The following is a 25,208-nucleotide window of genomic DNA, read 5'->3' on the forward strand; positions in this document are numbered from 1 at the left end:
ACGAGTATGTACGTGAGCACTACTAAATGATCCAGAATGCGGTGTTTGAAATTGTTTGAACAAAAAATCAAAATGATTATAATATTATAATAATAATATTTAATATAAGTAAACAAACAACGTATTGTACCTAAAAGTTATGAGTATGCTAGAGGCATCATGGTGCTCAAGAATCAACAAATGATGCACATTTAAATATTTTTGTTAAGGTTCAAGGAATTTAAAAATAATTCTATTAAGAACCAGTAAACTAAACACTTAAATTTAGTGCCAATGTAGAAATAGCGCTGAGATACAAGATGTTTATTTTTATAACTTTTTAAAATTCATTCCCTGAAATAATTTACGGAAGTTGTGTTGGGAAAAAATCGAATTACTTAAAAATACTAAAAATCAGAAAATAAATTTCTCAGGGCATGCAACTAGTTTACTTGCGATATAAAATTGATTTGATTGTGATTTTTTATTTTTCTCTTTATGTCAGTGTGCATTTGAAAGTCATTTAACTAATCGTTGAGAATGGCACAGAAAATTAGTCATGTAGTAGTGATATTTGACTCATTCGGCTATCATTACAACAATTTACAATTAAAAATTCTTTGATGTCAATCAATATGGGAAAAATTCATAGGAACTCTTCACTGGAAGTTTTTGAAAAAAAAATTCTGAGTATTAAGTGACAAATTGAATAAAAATGTTGAATCATATAGAATTAGTATTTTTAACGAGCAACAAAGTGCAAGTATTAAAATATACAACATTTTGTTGCTGAAAAATCACATGCTCACTGATAAAGAAATAAGAGTAGAACGTTCCCCAATAAAATTAATTTTATTTAAACATAAATGGTAAAAGTTTAACAGTGTTCTTATTCAAAAATCAACAATTAGTTGGTCACTGGCACACCAGCAGTCGTCGAATTATCAACACCACATTCGTTCGTGCCTCGTCGAATTTTGAAAAAACCATTGTCACCCCACTGTGTGTTCCACGAATTGACCATCAACCAATACGGGGTTCCGTCTTCTTCACCCCAACCGATCAATTTAACGGCATGTCCTCCCAAGTATGATGCATTATCCGATTTCACATAAACACCTTTAGAACGGGAAATGTCAGTTAGAAATAATATTATAATTTTAAAAATAGAAGCTCAAAACACTTCATATTATAATATGAAACAATATTTGGTGCTTATCGTTTACCTGACTTGTAACTGGGGAAATCGTCGTAGACATCGAACGATGCTTCAATTGGTCCGTAAGTCAAAACGTCCTTTTGGATGCTGCCGTATGTTAAGTAGTAGTAATCACGTGCTACAATCATAAGTAAATACATTAAATATATTAAAATACATGTACTACTTTGACCAAATAAATCTTACTGTATCTGTGATCGTCATTAAAATCGATTGACTGATTTCCGTAACAGTGTCTCCTGCATATGTGATTTATTGCCAACGGTTGATCTGAGGATGAACTATTTCCATCATTGCTAGGTGGGACTCTGTATGGTTCACAACCCTAATAGTGACGTAGGTATACACGGTTAAACCAAATATAATATTATAAAAATAAATGTTAACACTCTTATCCGAAAAATCCACTAACCTCTCCTGAGTTGTAGTCTCCTCCAGTTACTAGACCGTGTGTACTAAAACGTTTCCAAGCTTTAATCGGATAACCACCGTGACATCCAAAACCACAAGTATGACAGCAGAAAGTGATTTCTTCTGCGGATAAAAATTCGTTGAAATCTCCAGTTGTTGCTACACACAAACGGTCAGCAAAAGCCGAGCTCGTGGCCACCGCCTAAGTAAATAATTTGTTTAAAATAAGATTAATGTTCAATTCAACTTCAGTTCAAAATTAAAGTTCCCCTTTCGACACGAAAAAATCGACATTTGTACATACCCAACACGATCCACAATTTCCTTGGTCGCGCACTCTTCCAATTGTGTCACAATATACCCATTTATTCCTAGCATCGAAGTGCTAAGGAATTCTGCCAAATAAGTTGTCGTACGCTTCATCGTGAGTCTTGTACAGTTTATGATTAACTTTGTCTAGATTTTGCACTCCTCTTGATCCCAAAAGTTTTATGATATCATCATGTGGAGTATTTGGGTCGAAATTCATACCAGCCTTATTTATTAAATGTTATAATGTGTATTAGTGTGGAAAATGAATAAAAAAGTAAAACTTAAAAATTATATATTTATGAGTACAACAAATATTCAACTGTTTTTTTTTAAAATATAGTTAGTTGTATTGATTTTAGAAAAACAGTTGATGTATCATAATATTGTTAAGCCTTTTGCCCACTTACCCATAAACAATATGAAGGCTTATCTGTGTATTATTAAATCAATGTTAATAGGTAAATGATTCACTTTTCTTTATTGTTTTATTTTATTGTTATTTATTTATGTAATAAAAATTCGTTTCGAATTGCAATTTTTGAATATGTAATATAGGAGATATGTTCAATATTTTTTCAATTATATATTGTGAAACTCTTTAATGTTATCGTAATTTATAACTATGATACAAAATTGTTTTATACAGGATTCAATCTTAAGTTCAATAATTGCTTATTTATTTAGGGTCCGTACACACGATATTCTGTGTGATCCATTAACCAGAGGACACTTATGTTTTAAAAATTATTGTCGTTTTTGAAAATATTTATTACACGGTTTCAAGTGTGATCAATATTGTTTTGCATATCAATTTTTAAGTTTTTAACTGTTTTAAATAAGTACCATAACATTCAGTTTTAATTTCGTATTCGAATGCACAATGTTTTTCAGTTTTTCTTAATATTTAATACTTGGATACATAAAATTCGAATATCGGACTAGTAGTATATGATTCATAAGTATTGACTTAAGTTTATATGAACGAAGTAGAGTGTAACTTAGCTTATCAAAACTTTAAATATTTGTCTTTCATAAGTTACTCGTATAATAGAGAACAATGTACATTCTTCAAAAGAAAATTTATATCCAAACGAAAATTGTAACGTGAAGCCATTTCTCAAAGAAATAGACTTTGTCTATAAATTGTAACAAATGTTTTCATTAGCTTACATTATAATGTTTTTAAAAATATTTTGAGGTTTTTTGAGCTATAAATAGAGTTTATATTTTATTTCAATACTATACTACAAATATTACAGACATGTGATATTTTCGATTGTTTTGAGTTTTATTTTCTTTAAACGTCATTATTTGTAATATGATTTTGCTTGGTTGAATAGTACCTTTTAAAATTATATTTGAGGTTCCTCATCTTTATGTATTATTACTCTACATAAATCGTACAAAATGAGCATAGAAAGTATTCTGTTTATATATCATATTTTAGGTATAATTATAAAATGTTTATTATTTTTTACACGCACATCACATTATTAACACATAACAGATTCTTCGAAATAAAAAACTCTTATCAAATATTTGATAATGTAATAAATATAACTAAAAACGATATTTATTGTAAAAATAATAATTAGCTAGGTACATACCTTCCATGTAGTCGCTTGTTCATTGATATTGTTAATGAAATCTTCTTGTAAAAAGTATGCTTGTTCCGTCGCATAAACGCTGACGAATATCACAGACAATAACATAAATACTCTAGCCATGATTGCAACTTTGTCGTTTTAAATTTATTATTTAATAAAATTGAATTAAAACCCACTATTGCTGCATGTACAACAGTAGTAGAATGAGTTTTATTAATAAACACCTACCATTTATATAGGTGCGTCTGAATACTCAAATTATATATTCAATAATAGATAAATAGGTACCTACCTAAACATTTCTCAGAAAATTGTATCTTGAGATGTCTATGTATTATCAATATATCAATATATATTACATCTGCGTTATAATTGATTTTTATTGATGTATATTGAAATGTGAATAATTGTATGCACTTTAAAATCATATTAATAGGTAATTAATAAGTATTTGTTTTATTAATGACCAACAAATTGAGACGCAAAATGTACCAATTACCAACTCTGATAACAACAATTTCTAGAATTATTAAAATTAATGAAAATACAGGAACATATGAGTAGTGTCTTCCGAGTACACTCGAATCAAGTATATAATTTGAGTACCTGACCAAAAATGTGTATATATACATTAATATTTGAAAATTGAAGCTTATTCTACTACTGTTGTCCACACAAGCAGCAACAGTGGGGGTTTCGCCATGCTTTGTACAAAAATACAGTCTGCAGCTAATTAACAATAATTTACTAATAATATTAATGATCCAACAACTTCGGTTTGTAGCAATGTTCGTACTGTGAATTATGCCTGCCTCGGATTGTTACATTTGTGGGCGAAAGTCGCTTCCTATCAACACGTCGATCGGGCCTGGCACATCGAAATCCGGATCATCGAACGCCAAGTGATCGTTTCACCCACGCACCGCCGTAGTCGGTGTATTTTGTAAATTGATTTTGAATAAAACACCCCTTTTGAAATACCTCGCTATTCGCCCGAGCTCAAAGCACGTATGTCTGAGTGACGTGAATGTGTGGTGATGCTCAGTACTCATCAACTATGGTGCATTTACTATTACTGTTTGCTTATTTTCGGTATAGTAGAATAGTTTCAAGAATAACAAAAAAAAATCCTGTGTATTGTTGCGGGACACGAATACCAAGAAACTTTACCAATTCAGATAATTGTCATCGTAGTGTTATTGCGAAAAACACATTGACACTTTGTTATAAGTGGTTAATTAGTGGTTTGAAATATAATTGTTTTTGTTATTCCCGGAACTATTCTACTACTTTTATTAATTTGAAAATATTAAAAATACATATAGTTCTTAACTGGGGCTCGGGATTAATGTTCTTTGAAAAATAAGTAAATAATAATGATTTATAATATTCATGATAAAAGGTAGACATTTTTTGTTAGCATTTGAAGTTCAAATGTTGACGTAATTTGTCGGTCTTAAAAATGTACAAGTTATTTTTTAAAGTTATAAATTTAATAATAGTTTCAAATTATCTATTGTTATTGCTAAATCTTGAAAATGTAAAACTAAGTTTCTTTATTATAGTTCAAAATTTACCAAAAAAATTTAAAAAATATATTAAGTCAGTTTTTTTGTTAACATTTTAAGTTTAAATGTGGTCGAAATTATATATTTGAACAAAAAAATAGTTTTTTAATTATTTATCTATAATTTAAATACATTTATTGGTTTGCAAGGCTGGGCATTAATGCGTTAATAATTTAAGTTGAGTAAATTTTTTTTTATGAATATTAACTTAATTATTAACTTTTGAATTTAACTTGAGTTAGTTCTATGTTTAAAAAGTTAAGTTAATTTTAATTTTAATTATTATGTAGGTAGGTTAGTATATGTTTTCAATTTCGTATAAAATATATATATTTACTTATATTATGAAATTAAGAATACTATCAATTCCCGTTATATTTCGGCATCGTCGCCGTTATTTGATTTTTATCATTTTCTTTTTTTTTTAATATTTAATTACCTACCAATATTGTGTCAACAAGGGAGTTTTAAGCTTTTAGCTTTATAAAATATATTTTATTATATTTATACAATTTAAATGTGTAATTTAAAGTGAAGTTTATAATGCTATTTTATTATTATAAAATTGAAAATAATGAACAATTAATACTCAGGAATACTTGCAGAAAAACAATAAATACCATTTCAAATGTGTATAGTAGGGTGTTTCTTAGCCATATACGAGAAAAAAAAATGATATATTTTTAGTCTCCCCTCCCCTAAATGTGTGTGTATATACCTATAAAAATGAACTGCAAGAAATTTTAAATAAAGTTAACCAGTGCATGGACTTGAATTTGAAGTTGGTCTTAATACATTTTTAAATAATTCTAGACATTTTTGGTATTTCCGTAAATATTTCGTAAGCCATTATATTATATTTTCATAGTATGTTTTTTCAAGTAAATGTTTGTTCAATGCCAACTTCAAAATCTTTGAGACCCGTAAATCCACACCTTAAGTAAATACATTTCTATTGTCTCATTTTATCTCCGAACTTTCGATATCTTGATTAGATACTTTTAAATTTTATATGAATAATTAAAAATGTGGATTTATTTCATACCCAAACTGCGTTAAGTAGTTTCCGGTTGAATTATTTAAAATGTGTAATATTATTAATTAACTCGTTTGTATAATAAAATATAATAAGTAGTTTTTGTAAACAAAGCACTATCCGAGAACAACGCATTTGAAACTTTTTTATTTTAAATGCTATAAGTGTTATCTGTAGTTGGATACAGTATTTTCCTCCAATGCGAAGAGGTGTATTCTGATTTCTATGAAGATACTGATTATGACTTTGCAATTAACAATAATAATTAGACAGATAACCAATAAGTTATCAAAAATTGAAGTCAAATTAATAAATAAACAGTTTTACCTATACGCACATTTTTGAGTGGGATCTTATTCATGGGAATATAATATTTTTATTTTTTTAATGTATTGTTAAACGTTTATGGAATTTTCAATTTAATAGATTATTAATTATATATTATACTATAATATAATATAAACACTTGACAATATTATAAAAGTTTCTTCTGATAAATACTCATTAACCAATAATGTCAAGTTTCTGAGATGTACATAAATATAGTAATGTATACTTTAATTATGAGACATTGAGACTTGTTCTACTCGCAGGCTGCGTAACTGTGCGTCGAACTTTATTTTATTTTTGTTTCGTCATGTCATACATTTAGAAAAATAATTTGAACAATGACTAGGGTATTAATAATAGTGTCAGTTATTTTGATCAATGCTTATTTGACGAAACAAGCATATTTTTTGGAAAAAGATTTCATCGATAACATCAATAAACAGGCAACAACGTGGAAGGTAAGTAACTTATCATTTAGCTACTTACGAGTAAACTTATAATGATGTCTAAAGACAGCTATAAATGTCCACATTTTTGAGAATTCAATAATATTTATAGAACAAACACTAAAAAACATAATACGTGTCACAAATGTTTTTAAAAACTTTAAAAATAACATCATGTATCCGGGGTTATTTTTTATTAAATCACAAAAAGAAAGTAAATCATATTTTGACAAAAAATCATTCAACATTTTACACATAAATATCTAAGTTAATAAAGATTTAAAGTTCAGAGGCACATAAAAAGTATGTTTTAAATATTTATAAAATTACATTTTTTAATAATTAAAACAATAAATTATGAGAAACCTTGTATTGCATTTTTTAATGTTGAATGTGTGTACCTACTAAACATTTGGGAAATTTTTAAATACAAAATAATTTGCAGTTGTCAGTATTATAATCATAAAATGTGTATTTAACGAAATACGTAAAAAATCAATCTCAAAAAAATATTATGTGAATTAATGCTCTACTTTATTTTTTTTTTCATTAAAAAGTACTCATTAAAAAAAAATTAAAGAATTGTTAAACTGTTTGTACCAAAAAATTTTTTCCAACATTTATATAATAAGCACTAAAAAACTCAAAAATGTCAAATATGTACAAATAACTCAAAAAGAATCAAAGAATTTAGAAACCTACACTAGGTACTTAAAATTCTAATGTAATAAGTAATAACTAATACAATTTGGTAAAAACTTCAAATATCTACTGTTTTTTCGTTTTTAAGGAAAGAGGAAATAAAAATATTTTACATGAAATCACTGTTTTCCCTATTCATTGACCTTTTAAAAGCACCTACTAAATTCAATTATTCCTATCAAAAATGATATTGAAGTTAAAAATTGAAGCAATATTTCTACTATATATATATGATATAGTGTACTCATACGTGAAAAAATTACAACTGCGCTTCGTTCAGAATATAAAATTATTTCAATCAAATATTATGTATCAATTTTTATTCAATTTAAATGTAAAATATTAACTATTCTACTTATCGTATTCAACCAATTAGGCTGGTGTTAATTTTGATCCAAATACGCCAAAAGAACACATCTTAAGACTTTTGGGATCGGAAGGTGTGCAAATTCCAAACAAAGTTAATTTTAAAATGTACAAGACTAAGGATGACAATTATAATTCTTACGTAGAAATTCCCATTAAATTTGACTCGAGGAAGAAATGGACACGTTGCAAAACTATTGGAGAAGTTCGAGATCAAGGAAATTGCAGATCGGATTGGGCAAGTTAAAATATATACCTAAGAGATTATGTTAATGTCATACGTTCAAATTTAAATTATTCCATTAGGCGTTGTCAACGAGCTCAGCTTTTTCGGACCGCCTGTGCGTGGCTACAAATGGAGATTTCAATCAACTTTTATCCGCCGAAGAAATCACATTTTGATGTCACAACTGTGGTGATGGATGTTCAGGAGGTCATCCGATTAGAGCTTGGAAGCGTTTTAATAAACACGGCCTTGTTACCGGAGGAGATTATAAATCAGATCAGGTGACTTTGAAATGTGTTTTTATAATATATGACTGGAGTATGATGAAGTTGTGCCGTACCTATAATGGGAATTGTAAGTAAATTGTTAGGTATTGTTCATATTTCGACTTTTTCAAAGCACATCGTCCACCGGTCGTCGTCAGTGCCAAAGATTTGTTTTTTCACAATTATGTTTGTAAAATGATGTGTATAACATATTTGAGATAATTCTATTACAATTAATTGTGATATAATATTACCCAATAGCAACTCCATAATGAACAAAAAAAATATGCTTTTTCGTGTGCTGAAAAAACAAACAATAAGCGAGCTAAATTTTAGCTACCTGGGCATAGGGAATGAAAAAATAAACACCATTTATTCTCGACGATCGATTGGACATAATGAAACATATCGACCAAATATAAAGATAAAATTATAAGTTTATATTATTATATTTATTATATTTATATTATGTAACATATTTCAACCATTTTATAGAAAAACAAATACTAATTTTTACTAATTTGTTAATATGGCTATACTAGCTATAACACCTGACGTTGCCCAGGAAAACATTTTCTTTAAGTAAAACTTCTTTACAAAAGGCACGGAAAAAAAACGATTGTCGTTTTACATATAAACCTTTGACTCTAATTTTCTCGGAAACTACTCAAAAGTTTATCTTAATTTTTTTTTTTAATAGAAGATTATATCTCGGAGAAGGTTCGTATATCATTTGTCTAAGTTAATAGACAATTGAGTGATTTATTAATTTAAATAAATATGTAAATTGTATACCTATTTACACATAAAAATAGTAAAAATAGTAGTTGGCTGAAAATAAATAATAATTAAACTCGACAAAAAAGGATGCTTCCAGGCAGGTCAGTATCGACTTTAAATAATAAATAAATAATAATTATTAAAATGATTTAGTTTAGCCTAAAAAAAAAACAATTAATTTTATCTCAAAAACAAAAAGAAAGATGTTTCTTCTCATAACACTCACATTTTTTTAAAAATATGTATGTAATATATCCTTAGGCTGGATTGAATCCTTGTTGTGCTGTCGTATGTCTGGTATTTTTTTGGGTGTAAAAAAATCTAAACATTCAAAACCGGGTTTAAGTGTCTACCAAGATCTCTTGAAAATCGATTTACGTAAAATTTGGTCACTTAGGTAGGCTACCAAAATAAAATATAAATAGTTTATCAGGTAGGTAATGCATTAGCGTTGAATTGTAGATAGGACGGTGAACTGCAGTAAATGAAACTTAACTACCGATCTATGTAGGCGATATATATGAACTATGACCATTAAATACTCGTAATATTTACAATTAATGTATCAGAAAGATCACCAATGAATATATATATATATATAACAACAACGAATAAGTAATTGTTTTTTAACATCATTATTTCTCACCTCAGTACGTAGTTGTGGTAAGATAAGACCAAAAACATTAACGTTTTTCAAAATATCAAAATAACTTTTTTTTAAATGTTAAGTACTATCGATCCCAGTTAATTGTATATATATTATAAGTTTAATCATACATCCACAATTTTTAGGGATGTCAACCATATACAGTCCCTCCTTGTCCATATGACGAACAAGGGAAAAAAACATGCTCAGATCAACCAATGGAATCTAATCATAAATGCATGACAACGTGTTACGGAGAAAAAGATCTTGATTACCAAAAAGATCACAGATACAGTAAGATTAATTTTTATAAATTATGACATAAAGCAAATGCTTGGGTAAACGTTGAAATTATGATTATAGCTAGAGACTATTATAACCTCAATTATAGAATTATCCAAAAAGACTTGATGAATTATGGACCAATTGAAGCATCGTTCGATGTGTATGACGATTTTCCCAGCTACAAGTCAGGTAAAATATGAAAATTGAGTGCATAGTATCCACGATATAATTCACTACTATTGTACATCAATTTTCTTTCATACATTTTATGGATTTTAGGCATTTACGTGAAATCAGAAAATGCCTCATATTTAGGAGGACACTCCGTGAAGCTGATCGGTTGGGGTGAAGAATACGGAGTCCTATATTGGTTGATGGTCAACTCCTGGAATTCAGATTGGGGTGATAAAGGTTTATTCAAAATTCGACGAGGCACAAATGAATGTGGAGTCGACAATTCAACAACAGGAGGTGTCCCCGCCACTTAATAAATTATGCATTTATTGAAAAATATTTTTAATATTTTTATGTATGAACACTGTCATATTATATTTTTGATTGTTACCACTTCAACTATAATGTTAAGTATAGTTGATTTGACGTTTTTATACACCGCGGCGATTTTATGTTGTCTGTACAGAGGAGATAATTGTTGTTTTCTTACACTATGACATGTTACGATCTCGTTAAAAAAGTGTTGCTAAATCATAATTATTTTTACCAAGAATATTATATTATTTTAATACTTCTTTGGTCTATTCGTGTATTACACGTGCACATAAAAAATATTGCTTACTTATTTACTGATCTTAGTTTAAGTTTTTATTCAGTCTACCATAATATATTATTAATAAATAAGCTTAGTTCTCTTGGCGTTTATGGCATTTGCTTTCGTTGTTTGGCTCTTTTTTACCATATAAGACTCAAAAATGTAGACCAAATATCGTCACGGGCTGAAGTTAGCCTCATGACATTGCCTGATCTATTCCGGACCAAAGATATTGTTTTGCAACTCATTGGTAACACTCTTTTCATAATTTTTAACTCTTCACTTTGGGCCCTACACAATTTTTTTCATGATAATCCTTTTTGTATGTATGGTTTTGTACCTGTATGACACTACAGCTACAGTAGCCGAAAACTGCAATCATGATATGCTTTTAGATAAGGAGTATGGTATTCGTTGGTTCACAAGTCGAGAATTGTCTGATTAATGTTGAAATATTAATATTAAGTGAGTGGTTGCGTGTTGGAAATATACGATAGAATAAGGAAGTTATAAATAAATTGTTTTTAGTGGTATACACCAATGTGTAATGCGTGCCAAATAGTTCATAATACTAAACAACAAATCTTAACATAACTTTTATTTTAATAAACAAACTATCCGTGGCATCTGTGACCATTGGACGTAACGGTACATTATATAATATATAGACATATAGTCATTAGCCATTTTATTAAGTGCCTAGGCCAGGGATGGCAAATCCATGGCACACGTACCCGAGGTGGCAAGCGAAAATAATTTGTGGGCACGTGAAAATTTTTACTGTTATATAACCTACGACTGCTCGCGCATTACTTTCGCGAATATTATAGGACCCATAATAACCTAAACTAACCTTTTTATACAAATACATTAATTATAGAATAAAATTAAAGTATGACAAAATATAATATTTTTAATATTTTTTTTCATGGCACGCTCTAAAAAAAAAAAGGTTATTACTAATTTTGGGCACGCAGTGTTCATAAAATTTGCCATCCCTGGCCTAGGCATATATCCAAAGAATTTAATGTTTATGAAATTTCACTATCCGCCTAGGCATTTAGTTAAATATCTAGTCATTTAATTAAATGATTAGGTATTTGATTAAATGTCTATTTCATGTCAGGCAAATAATAAAAAAACATTTTGTATTATTTTAAAAATTTTAATATATTTTCTACCAGTTATTTATTGCTATTTTATATATAAAAAGGGATGTATTATTTATTAATATAAAAAACACGATGGTATATGAAATAATATGTTAAATTTCGTGTTAATTATTACTATTGTTTTAAAAATGAAACCATAAATATATACAGGTATACCCTCAGAGTCAGGAATCTGTAGAAAGATCAAATCAAGATTTTGAAAACAAGTTACGAGCTTGGGTCGTATAAATGAAAGTACCAAGTGGTCAATCGGAGTTTATTTTGTACAATGGCAAAAAAACATTTCACATCATCGAATTTAAGGTCGTTCGCCATATTGAGCCTTGTTTGGTACTGGACCGAAAGTAAGTCTTCGTTCTACAAACTTACCTTCCAAAATTAATCAAAAATTATCAAATGAAGAAGACTTTGAAAATATTTTACAAGACAATTCAGAACATAATATTGACAATATACCTTCAAAGAAAAACAAATATTGTGACATAAATAATATCTGCAGTGTTTGTGAAAAATTAGGTAGTGAAATCAACTGTACTATATGTAAAAGAAATATTCATTCTGATAATTGCAGCTATTCTATAAATAATAGGAACGATATTGAAAATTATTTTTCTACTATGCAATAATGAAAAACAGATAAAGTTAACCACATTGAATCTTACAAACGACAAACGATCGCAGATAAAAAAAATGGCAGAAAATAGTGGAAAACTATTTAAAGAACTAAAGGTTGGTGATCAAATAGTAATTAGTGTTCCAAAAGTAGACCGAGGACCTCTAGATAATCAAAATATAAATTAGTGATGAACATTCGGAACTGCGTTTATCAAATTGGCACAGAAGTTGGAATAATAAAAAATTGATGTTGAAGAGAAGAACTTCAACTAGTGTCAAATAATGGCTTAGAAGACAGCATAGTGAAAAAAAGACGAATTTGTGTCCATACGTGAAGCAGTAGCAAACTTATCAATTTGCAGCGATCAAGGTTTTGTTAAATGTCAATGTCAATCAGGAAAGCGGCAATGCCAAATCAATCGGTGCTCATGTTTTAAGAAAAATCTCAAATGTTCCAGCAAAAGCCACCAAATAACAACATGTGACAACAAGTAATAGGTAACAAAAGCTTTTAATAATATTATAATATAACTTTTTATTTATTTTTTATTATTTCATTTTTAAAACAATAGTAATAGTGAACACGAAATTAAATATATTATTTCACATAATTATTATATTATTATTATTATTTTCTACGTGTTTGACATATTTTATAAATTATACATAGCTTTTATATACATAAAATAGCATTAAATAACTGATAGAAAATATATTAAAATATTTAAAATAGTACAAAATGTTTTTTTAATGACTAGGCATTTAACTAAATACGTATCTTCGCGGATAGTGAAATTGCATACAAATTAAATTCTTTGACTATATGTCTAGCCATTTAATAAAATGCCTGATTTGACTATATGGCATATATAACATATAACATGAATTTTTAAATGATAATATTCAGAAAATTTCACTAAATATTGTGATAATTCTGTCATCTACTTTAGAGATGGCGTTATATTCAATAGATAGGAACTGCCAGAGCTTCTGTAGAATATATCGAAAATTTTTTTGATAGTTTCCATTGAACTGAAGTTTCTTTCTTCACATATGATGGCTATCCCGAAGCGTCATTTGATGAGAGATGCATCCATAAATGTGTGAGTTTGTGAATGAGTGAGTGAGCGAGTTATCTTTGAATACATTATTGTAAATGTGAGGGCAGGTAGGTTTTTGGGAAATCGATGTATTTCAAGATTAATATTAGTGCTGAATTGCTATAGAAGGCATAGATAAGTCTCAAATGGAATTATGTTTTTATGATAGTATTTTATTTATGCTTTGTTGAAAGTATGTTTAGGGTGATGTATTGAGAGGATCTTGAAATTCTTGCTGTTAATAAGTAAGTTTGTTCTCTCCACCGTATTTCTATGTAGGGAATTCAGTATCATTTGTGATACTTTTGATGGGGCAGGAACGGATGGAAGGTTGCATTCCCGAATTATGAATAGGCTCAAATATTTTTAATTGAGTAGATTTTGCTGATGAAAAGATAAAGTCCTGGAATGTAATTTTAAGAGTATGAATGCGTTGTGTATCATAATAATGATTTGAGATTGAGCTCTCCATGAGTTGTGAGAGTGAGTTTTTCTTATGTTTAGACTTGGAGAGGCATACCATTTTTGGATGTGAGGAAGCCATGAAGCTTTATGGTTGAAAATGACGCTCAATATTTTAACACTGGGTTGGTTTTCTATATTTGGTTTCCGGTGTTAAAATGAATTTTCGACGTAGTCCTTTTTTGGTTGTTAACTATAAAGATGGGTTTTTTCGGGGGAAAAACGAAATTCAGATGTTTTCGACCAGGGCATGACTTTGTTCGTGGAATCTTGAAGTATCTGTTGGATAGAATTAATGTTTGTACTGTGGCAGAGGATAGTGAAAATTGAATAAGATACCCTCAGCTACTTTGAGCCCAGCGGATATTGTTTCAGCTGTCTTTTATGTGGAATTAGAACGGAATATTGGTTTTCTTGAAAGAAAAATACAAAAACGGTTATTCGATATGTGGGAGACGAAAACAATGTTTTGACGAAATTATTTTTCTATGTTTATAATATAGTCTCTTTGACGTATACCGTCTATTGAATTTAACACAAGGGCTTCTTCTCTGCTGGAATAGTTTTCATTAGCTGCTACGGAAGCGTAATTTAGGTTTGCGTTTTGTTGGATACGGTATTATCAGCGTAGGAGAGTTGTTTTGGCGAACTTGTGATTCCGCACCACGGAGGACTCAACGACCACATGTACCTCAAGCTTGTCGTTCCTGTGCTTCAGGATTGCCTCGGTTAATAATTGTTCTTAGCTGTTGATAAGAAATCAGCTCGTGTTGTTGAATTGGGGCTGTAAATATTATTGTATGGTTGTTGTTGTTCGTGCTTAACATTTTTATTTTTTTATTTCTAAAATTCTTTTTAAGTCATTCTTCGATTTGTGTGCCACTGACAATACGGCCTCAACCTCTGATCTTAATAGTGTCATAATTTTATGGTTTTGCTGTTTCTTGCCACGCTGTCAACAGGGACCAATCCGATGATATTTGTTCCGATTATATGATTTATGTATATAAATAACCATTGAATATTGACTACAATATGACAGATAATTATTGTTCGTATTTTAAACTATAGGTATACAAAAAATATGTGTATAGAGTTCAACGTTTTGGTGTTCTTTTTACTTTATAACTAAAAGCTCAACTATAGTGAACTGAAAAAACTTACATGTACGTATAATGGCACATACAAAAAATGAATATATGTGTTTGTATACTAAGTATATTTTAATATTATCAATATTTTTATTAAATTCTGAATATGATTTAAGATAGTATGACCAGGAGATACAATTATAAAAATTGTATCACGAGTCAAAGAATCACGTGGTCTACAGCATCTTTCGTGGTAAAGAAAAATTTGTCGAAATGTTCAATAAGCAAATAATTGCTAATAATAATAACTAATAATTAGTGTTTATTTTGTTATTTACCTATAGACTTTGATAATAATTAGTGAACAGTCATTAATAAGATGAGTAAATGACACACAAACAAAATAGTTCACTAGAAACGCTAGTTGGTACCCACCACTTGGAGGCAACCATAAGTATTATCTTGGATCTTTGAGTCAATCATGACTTATCACACAGCGTTGTGAATTGGTTCTTACAATATATCTTAGCAAAATTATTCAAAATTTATTGAAAATTTAATTTCATAAGATAAAATATCATTAAAATATTCGAAAAGATTTTATTTCATATTTTCGAATGACATCAAACTACTGTAGAATCTCCCTGATGTAGACTTGATGAGACCTGACTTCAACCAGCTTATAATGGGTTGAACAGAATAACATTTAATTTTGCTCATTTAATCATATTTGTTGTAACTAAATGACTTTTTTTATACGTGCATCATGTAAATAATTAATTGTTTAAATTAACCGGATGCCTGTATCAGTGGAGACTTCGACTTTAACTAAAATCGTTATTCTTTTTTAAAAAATAATCAATAGAAAATTACCGGATACAGCATCTTAGTGGCGAACTATTTTTTACATTTATGAATAAATCTATATTTTGGTAGATTAATATTAATTAAACAGTTTGAAAAATAACAGTTAAATTTTTGTATTACAAGTTTAATAATAAATAATAAATTACACATTTACTTGGTCATATAAGTTGTATTGCATGAACATAATACTATCTACTACGTAACAACTTAATTTTTATTATCAATAAATGCTTATGGATTAATATTGCATTTAATAATTTTCAAAAAAAAAATTAAATAATATCCTTTCAAGAGACTGTTATTCTTAGTTCTTAAATTAGAAAAACTCTGAATTGTTTTATTCGATTTCAATACATCGACATTTTTAGAAAAATTGATGGTTTAACAAAAATATGTACCTATGAACTAATTTGAAAAACCAATGTTGGAATCGTCACAAAATACTCCCTAAATGTTACGGACAATTTAAGTATTCAAAATATGATGAAAATACCATGAATTAAAGTTCTTCAATTTTGAGTAACGCCTAAAACTAAGTTGATTTTTCAAAAACTGATTGTATATAATTATAATTCTCGTTTTTATTTACATTTTTTTTTATATTTAAAAATCAAAAGAACTATTTCACTGTTGATCCCCAAAAGTTTTAACTAGAATAAATGTTCAACCAGAGACCATTTAAGTTGAAAATTGAATCATTTTTACTTAAAAGGCCAATGACGATAACAAAAAAAATTAAAATTAATTTGTCATTATGCTGCCAAAACATTGATCGCTCTGCTCAGAATTTAAAATAAGAAATAAATGTTCAAAAAAAATTATTTGACACCTGATATACCATTGAAAACCAATTGCAATGAACACTATTATAACTACCTACAAAATAAGCGTCCACATTGACAACTAATCCATAATACATAATAAAATATTATAAATTTATTGCACGTAAGCAATAGTATAGTCATGTGATTATAATTTCATAGATCAAAACAATATTATTATACGTTTTGTTGATTAATAAGATAATGAGAAAATAATTGTGACTTTTCAACAGCATCTTTACCATAACATATTTAAAATTTGACAAATTTTCTTCTCCATACATACAATAGTATAATATTTTCAAAGTGTGCAAAAGCGTCAAATCAATCATTAACAGTTGAAAGTAATAAAAACAAACATTTGACATTGTTCAACCACAACAATTATATGTTTTTAATACAATTTATTATTGAATGATTAATTTATTAAGTGGCGGGGACACCTCCTGTTGTTGAATTGTCGACTCCACATTCATTTGTGCCTCGTCGAATTTTGAACAAACCTTTATCACCCCAATCTGCATTCCAGGAGTTGACCATCAACCAATATAAAACTCCGTATTCTTCACCCCAACCGATCAGCTTCACGGAATGTCCTCCTAAGTATGAAGCATTTTCTGATTTCACGTAAATGCCTAAAAACCGTAAAATGTAAAAAAGAAAATTGATATGCAAAATGTAGGGAATAATATCGTGGATACTATGCACTCAATCTTCATATTTTACCTGACTTGTAGCTGGGAAAATCGTCATACACATCGAACGATGCTTCAATTGGTCCGTAATTAATCACGTCCTTTTGGATACCTCTGTATGTGAGGTAATAATGGTCTCTCGCTACAATCATAAGCTCCACGTTTACGCACTCATTTATCTCTATATGATAAATTGAAAAAATAAATCTTACTGTATCTGTGATCTTCGTCGAAATCGAGATCTTGATCTCCGTAACACATTCTTGTGCATCTGTGGTTTTTTTCCATTGGTTGACCCGAGCATGTATTATTTCCTTGGTCGTCATTAGGACAAGGTGGAACTCTGTATGGTTCACATCCCTAAAAATGATGGGAGGACGGTTAAACTAAAATGTATACATATTTAAAGAAGTGTGTACATGTTGAGTGAGTTATGGTAGAGCACTTCATTTGGAAATCATGTTATGTTTAAATGTGTTTATTAGAGTTGGAGTACAAATGAATACAAAAAAATAATTATATTTCTAAATTTGGATACAAAATCTAAATATTTTAACATTGTAAAATGTTATTTTGGTTTTTCCAAGAAGTCATATTTTACCATATTATCCCATAGTTGTGGTATTACGGAATATGATGTATAAATAAATACTTTTATAGTATTTTATAAATAATTATATTTATTATTTTTTTATGTGATATTTTTTCTTTGTGAGTAGTTACTCAGGTAGAAGTGATATGTAGAGAAATGTTCCCTAATAGATATCTGATACCTCCAAAAAGTAGACGTTTTTTTGTGAACAAACTGCTCACTTATTACAAACTAAACATCTGAATAGCTAGAAAAAATTCGACGACTGAAAGTTTCCGGTACTAAAAAGTTCCATTGTATAATAAATTGTACAATGGACCACAATGAAGTTATTACAAAGCAGGTTCCCCGTCTTCCCCCAGGGGCATGTCCATGGTTGTATGGTTTGGTTAGAATTCAACAAATACTTTAGCATTGAGAAATGTTCAAACAACCTTGCAAAAACTTGAATATAAAAAGTTCATGTAATTTACATTTTTATAAAATGTTAAATTTGTTTTCTTGAAATGATGTATTTATTTATATTTTTATTTTTATGTCATAGGTAAATATTCGTATAAATTATAAAAAGTATTCACTGTTTTTACAAAAAAATAAACAATAGCCAACACAAATGCAAGTGTATTTTTTGATATTGATCATCTAAGTATTTGAACATTTTTTTTAAAAATATTAACAATAAATAAAAATCATATTATGCATAAAACAAAACATATTTAATAGCCAATCAAAGTATAACAATGTTGTATTGTCTCAGAATATTATCAACATTGATTTTTAACAAAGTTATTGGCTTTTCCCCTTCTCCTTGCCCTTCACAACTTGTGAATACACCACTGCTTAAGTAATAATTTAGGAAAGATAAACTTCATTATTAATGTAATCTTCACAAGTTACAACATTTTCTTTAACAATATCTCCGAGGCTCGGATATGTTTTGTGATAGAGCATGTTTTTTTCTATGAATCTAATTTAATACTGACCTAAATACAAATTTGATTCGTATTGTACTGAATTTATTTCGCATAATAGGTATGCATATTTAACTGTTTCAGAACCTAAATTGTTGAATATTTGTATATAAAAATTAATGTTGGTCTGTCTGTCCTTTATGCCTACCTAAACGATTGGACAGATTTTGTTGAAATGTTTTGAGTAAGTTTGTGTAGTTCCTTGGAAGATTAAGATTCACAATTGAACCCGATGAGCTCAAACAGAGATTTCGAAATGTACGAAGGAAATTTATGTTTATACATACTTGCTATTAGTTTGTAGGAGAAATATAAATATATTTAGTAAAAATTGGTAATTTTTTTTTGTTAATTGGTTGCCAGTGGTTCATCGGGCAGATCAGGTCCAAGAATTGCATACAATTTAATTTTCGCACATTGCCTACCGAGGTGGCTGAGTTGCCCTTATAGCTGCTCTTCGGTGCGGATTTTATTAAAATAAAAATAAGTAAATAAAAATCAAATATATTATTTTAATGGATTACGCATGATTATGCACGAGCCGCAGGCACCAATAGGCAAGATATACTGCTTGCATTATCACAGTTGAGTCTCACATAGAGTTGGCGTTTTCACAAATTGCAAAGGCTCAGCTAGTTTACAAAAGTCTAAAGCAACTGTGAACTAAATATCTATGAACTACGTAAAATAATATAAATCTTATACCTAAACATTGGATTTATTCCAAATATTTTTAGATTTTACATGATAACTTATCGATGTTGATGATTGATATGTAGGTATGTAAGGACGAAGTATTAGGTAGTACGATTGCAACCACTGTGCCTGTCTACTACAGACGAGTGTTGTGTTTTTTCCATGGTTAGCTATACTACATTTAATTTAAATATGCCAAAAACTCAACTATCTTGTCCGGATCGTCTTAAAGTTCAGGGATGACGTATTTCTTATGAATGGTTCGATTCTGTATTGTAATAGGTGTGTGAAACCAAATTCAGTTTTTGAGTGCATGTTTTAGTGTTTTTATAAGTAAAAGTGCACATTTAGGTAAAGTTTTTTAATTCATGCATTTAAGTGCATAAATATCGGAACCCTAATAACAAGTAATTCGTAACTAATAACTTCATAATTACGAGTATAAGCACTATAAGCATACAATTTTCATAGTTTGTGAAACAGTGATTTTTCTTTAGTTCTACATCGAAATTTACTGATTAAAATATCCTGATTTAGTAACAAAAATAACAAGGCAATATTTTTGCTGTCATTAATAATTGTAAACTATATTAATACAAAGGGACAGCATGTATTGACAGCATAGTAAATAAATATAAGCAACAGATTTACTTACAATTCCTGTCTTACCTTACGACTTCATCTCCAATCTCCCTTAAATATAAAAAAAAAGTTTCCAAATTAGTCACCTCTCCAGATTTATAATTTCCTCCTGTAACAAGTCCGTGTTTTTTATAACGCTTCCACGCTCTTATCGGATAACCACCAGAACATCCATCACCACAAGTGTGACAGCAAAAAGTGATTTCTTCGGCGGATAAAAGCTGATTGAAATCTCCATTTGTAGCCACGCACAAGCGGTCTGAAAAAGCTGAGCTTGTTGACATCGCCTAATGAAATAACACATTTAAATTTGAACATTTGACATCAACATGATTTTCGTTATATATTTTAACTTGCCCAATCCGATCCACAATGTCCTTGATCTCGAACTTCTCCAATAGTTTTGCAACGTAACCATTTCTTCCTTGCGTCAAATTTAATTGGAATTTCTTGATAGTTGTCATCGTCGTCACCGGTTTTGTACATTCTATAATTAATTTTATTTGGACTTTGTACGCCCTTTGATCCAAGAAGTCTTAAGATATGTTCTTTTGGTGTACTTGGGTCAAAATTAACACCTGCCTAATTGATTTAATACGATAAGTAGAATATAGTTACCACTCAAATAGAATAAAAACTGATGTAAATATTGATGTATGTTCAAGATAAGAACAGAGTATATGTACTGTAGTATTTAGAATAAACTTTGAGCGGAACGATGAATTGTTGATTATTCAATGATGTGTGTTTTTTTTCGTGTCATCGCAGTTATTTTTTACCGACATTTTAAGTTCAAATTTGGACACAATTACATGTTAAAGCCCAGATTCATTATTTTAGTTATTTTGTTGTCATTTGTAAATATTATTCGTGGAAACTTGAGACTTTTTAAATACATTATAGTATTGTATAAAGTATACACACAATTACATTTTCAAATACGATTTTCAGAGCAAAAATTAATTTAACTTACTGTAGTATTAACTATTAATACCTAATAGTAAAATTAAATATTTTAATCACAATTATATCATAAAATTTATTTAGTAAATATTATAGGCCGACAGATTGTGTATGCAAACATGATTTATAATATAAAAAAGTATTTTATTTTAACTATATATTATGTTCCGGTCAGAAAGTAAATCTAGATTCTTGATAGTACCTACGTTTAGAAAGGTGAAATTAAAATCGTAATACATTTAAAAATAATTAGGGAAAACAAAACACAATAAGAAATAACTGAGATTTTTACAAAATAACGATTTAAGATACTTAAATTTTCTTCGATTGTTTTATTTTAGAATTTTCTGCATGTGGTATAACTTTTTTTAAATATTTCCACTATTTTTAACCATTTGATGTTTATGATTTTTTTTTAGTTTTTCTATAAATACCTTTAAATGTTCAATTTTTCAAAATGTATTATGTAAATGTTTCCACTTAAGATTTTATTAAAGCTATTTAAAAATATTAAAGGTAAAGAGGCATGCATTTTTTTTTTTTTTGAAGCATTTAAAGTTCTAACTTTGATTGTATAATAATTTTATAGTTACAATCTCAATAAAGGAACTCTCACAAATTCATCATTATCATAACAATTCTCAACTTATTTTGTAAATATTAGTTTGTTTAATTTTTAATTTTTATACTAAGTCTTGATAATTTAGTACAAGTTTCCTTAAATGGTCATTAGGTAATACTGGAAGTCTGGAACCAAAATATATAAAAATGTAAAAACAGATTTTAGATACCGAACGAAGGGAATGAATATTTGAAAGCGCCATAAAAAACAAAAAAAACAAAATTATAATTTTTATGCACAACTAATTTTTTAATTTTATTTTTTTGCTTGAAGACAAAAACTAATAAATATAGATACTTGAGATTTTCTACCAAATATTTATATTAGTATTTTGAATGCATGGAATAACATATAAAAATAATTTTAATTTTATATAGTTAATTACATATTTTACGTATTGATTTTAAGTTTGTTTTTGAATTTCTATGGTTGGCGATATTTTACGAGAATAAAAACATATCAACCTTGTAACACTACCTATTCGAAAAATAATTACTAATTTTATATACACATAATCTTAATTATTCTGAAATAAACAATTATTACCTATAGGCATTCCACATTATATATTATAATATTACGACCCAATATTATAATATACAAATGAGCTCCGCATATTTCGATGTAGAATAAACATATTATAATAATTACCGTCCATGTAGTTGCCTGTTCATTAATTTGGTTGATGAAATCTTTTTCCAAAAAATATGCTTGTTCCGTTACATAGCCATGGATCAAAATAATAGACGCTAAGATTACCACCCAAGCCATAATTAAAATTGTTTTTTTCTTAAAGGTATAACAACAAAAAAATAAAATAAAGTATTCACTGTTAGGCGTGTGAGTACAACACTAGTTGTACAACAAATTTCATTACTTAATTATTGTACTACATTTATACACATCCCACACCCTTGACTGTTGAGAATTTATCAGAAAAAAACTTTTAAAATATTTCAAGTGTTTGTATATCAAAAAATGTAAATAATTCCATAATCATTCAACAATAGACTGAAAAATAAAAATTATAAAATTCCCATGAATAATCACTCGAAAATTTGAGTATAGGTGGGTACCTACAACTATTTCTTCATCAAGTTTGGCTGAAGTTTTGATAACGTCTTGGTTACATGTCTTTACGTTATTGTCAATATTTAAAAGTTATAATCAGTTTATTATCTTAATCATAAGTCGCCTCTTTATGTTGGAGGAGTATAAAGTACCTACCTACCGATAACACTAAAATTGTACAAGAAAAAGAACATTTTTCTAACGCATTTTTCTATGTTCCCTGTGTGTTCTATTTACAGTAAATACTTATTATATTTTGTAATACAAACAAGGAAATTGTGATTACTATTTATACTACGCATTTCAAATGATTCACATGCCATCTGCAACATGATATGGATATGAAATTAAAATACATTCTCAATAATTTTTTACGCATAATATAAACATTGACAGGTATATAATCACGGTTAAATCGTTTATTCTTAGCCATATTTAAAATTAAAAAAAGTACTTGTGAAATAGGTAAATATTTTATCGACGAACTGTCATGGAAAATTTGAAGTATGTTGGTAGGTAGGTATATAATCTAACAAAATAACTTACGCTATTATAGGTAGAATAAGTGGGTATGGTTAAACATTTACATAAAAATTCCTTACTAGCGACCCGTCCTGTCTCCGCACAGGGGCAATGCTATTGTTAAATCGCCTAAATCTGTAATATCCCTAAAATATTCATTTAAATTACATAATGTAAAGGGCAATACTGATCTATATCAAATGCACAATATATTTAAGGTAATTAATTGGATGAGGATTAATGCTGTATTGCTTAAAATCGCTTCGTAAATGAGCCATTATTTCTCGTAAAAATTAAAGGATAAAAAATGGTTATTGTGGGTTGCCTCTAAAGGGATAGGACTTTATTGTAGACTTTTTTAAGGTGAGCAATATACAGTGGTACAATTATTGTGATATATCGGTTCAGCCAACGTTTGCAAAACGTTTTCAAAAAAAAATGTGTTAATTTACTACATCACAATAGAAACCATTAAAATTATCAGTGTTTCTCTACTATATTATGCATGTTACGTACACATAAACCTTCCCCTTGAATCACTCTATCAATTAAAAAAACCCTCATCAAAATTTACCGTGTAGTTTTAAAGATCTAAGCATGCACAGGGACAGACGACAGACTACAACGTGGAGCCACTTCGTTTTGTACTATGCAGTGATGATAGTGATATAGTGATTATAGTTTTATATTAAATCAAATTTTCATGTACATATTATACGACCTCCAATATACATAACATTCACAAATAACCTCGTATATTATATTATAGTCAAACCTGGGTGGCTGGGCATAAACGAGTTAAAAAGTTAAAGTTGAATTAATTTTAAATTTTAAAGATTACATTATTTTTCAGTAACTTAATTTTTAACTTAAATGATTTTTATTGATATGAACTTCATAAATAACGAGTTACTTTCAATCAAATCCAATTTCGTTCATTTATAAATAATTAAAATATAATAAATATATGTATAATACAATTATTATTGATGATATATATTGCGTAAACATATACTTCTAATTATTTTAAACCATAGATACACCTAGAATCTAGATCCTAGATACCTAAAAAATAAATAAATAACTTAACTGAGTTTAAAAAAAAATTAGGGTAGGTAACTATTAACTTAAAACTTTTTAAAATGTTTTCTGTCAACTTAGCTTAGTTAAAAATAATCATTAACTTTCCAAGGCTTGATTATAGTACTAGCTGTTCAACTGCAAGTGACAAAAGAAAAATTATCATAATGCTAAATTGAGCATTGAGGTTGATTTTATTTTTGTAAAAATGGTTAAATGTAAAAGAATCCAACCTGTTATTGCTTTTGGATAAACAATTGCCTAATAATAATACCTTA

The 25,208-nt window shown here is 28.5% G+C and overlaps 3 protein-coding genes across 3 annotated transcripts; 1 reads left to right on the forward strand and 2 right to left on the reverse strand.

The window, feature by feature from the left end:
• Positions 1-812: 812 nt before the first annotated feature.
• Positions 813-3,765, reverse strand: LOC111032907 (cathepsin B-like). Its single transcript, XM_022313385.1, is given in 6 exon segments — positions 813-1,098; positions 1,206-1,316; positions 1,385-1,523; positions 1,611-1,811; positions 1,914-2,144; positions 3,529-3,765. Coding segments are annotated over 6 exon segments (1,014 nt in total). The 5' UTR covers positions 3,649-3,765; the 3' UTR covers positions 813-886.
• A 2,849-nt stretch (positions 3,766-6,614) lies between these two features.
• Positions 6,615-11,063, forward strand: LOC111032905 (cathepsin B-like). The gene is given in 7 exon segments (XM_022313383.1): positions 6,615-6,920; positions 7,987-8,050; positions 8,123-8,214; positions 8,283-8,483; positions 10,041-10,188; positions 10,258-10,368; positions 10,459-11,063. Coding segments are annotated over 7 exon segments (945 nt in total). The 5' UTR covers positions 6,615-6,800; the 3' UTR covers positions 10,668-11,063.
• Positions 11,064-17,459: 6,396 nt separating this feature from the next.
• Positions 17,460-23,200, reverse strand: LOC111032906 (cathepsin B-like). The gene is made up of 6 exons (XM_022313384.1): positions 22,909-23,200; positions 21,030-21,254; positions 20,759-20,959; positions 17,984-18,131; positions 17,803-17,913; positions 17,460-17,711 (listed from the first exon to the last, which is right to left on the reverse strand). The coding sequence occupies exons 1-6, from the start codon at positions 23,026-23,028 to the stop codon at positions 17,503-17,505; spliced, it is 1,014 nt and encodes a 337-aa protein (XP_022169076.1). The 5' UTR covers positions 23,029-23,200; the 3' UTR covers positions 17,460-17,502.
• Positions 23,201-25,208: the final 2,008 nt, after the last annotated feature.

This window comes from Myzus persicae, unplaced genomic scaffold, assembly GCF_001856785.1.
Source record: "Myzus persicae strain clone G006 unplaced genomic scaffold, MPER_G0061.0, whole genome shotgun sequence".
In the NCBI taxonomy this organism is placed as follows: Eukaryota; Metazoa; Arthropoda; class Insecta; order Hemiptera; family Aphididae; genus Myzus; species Myzus persicae.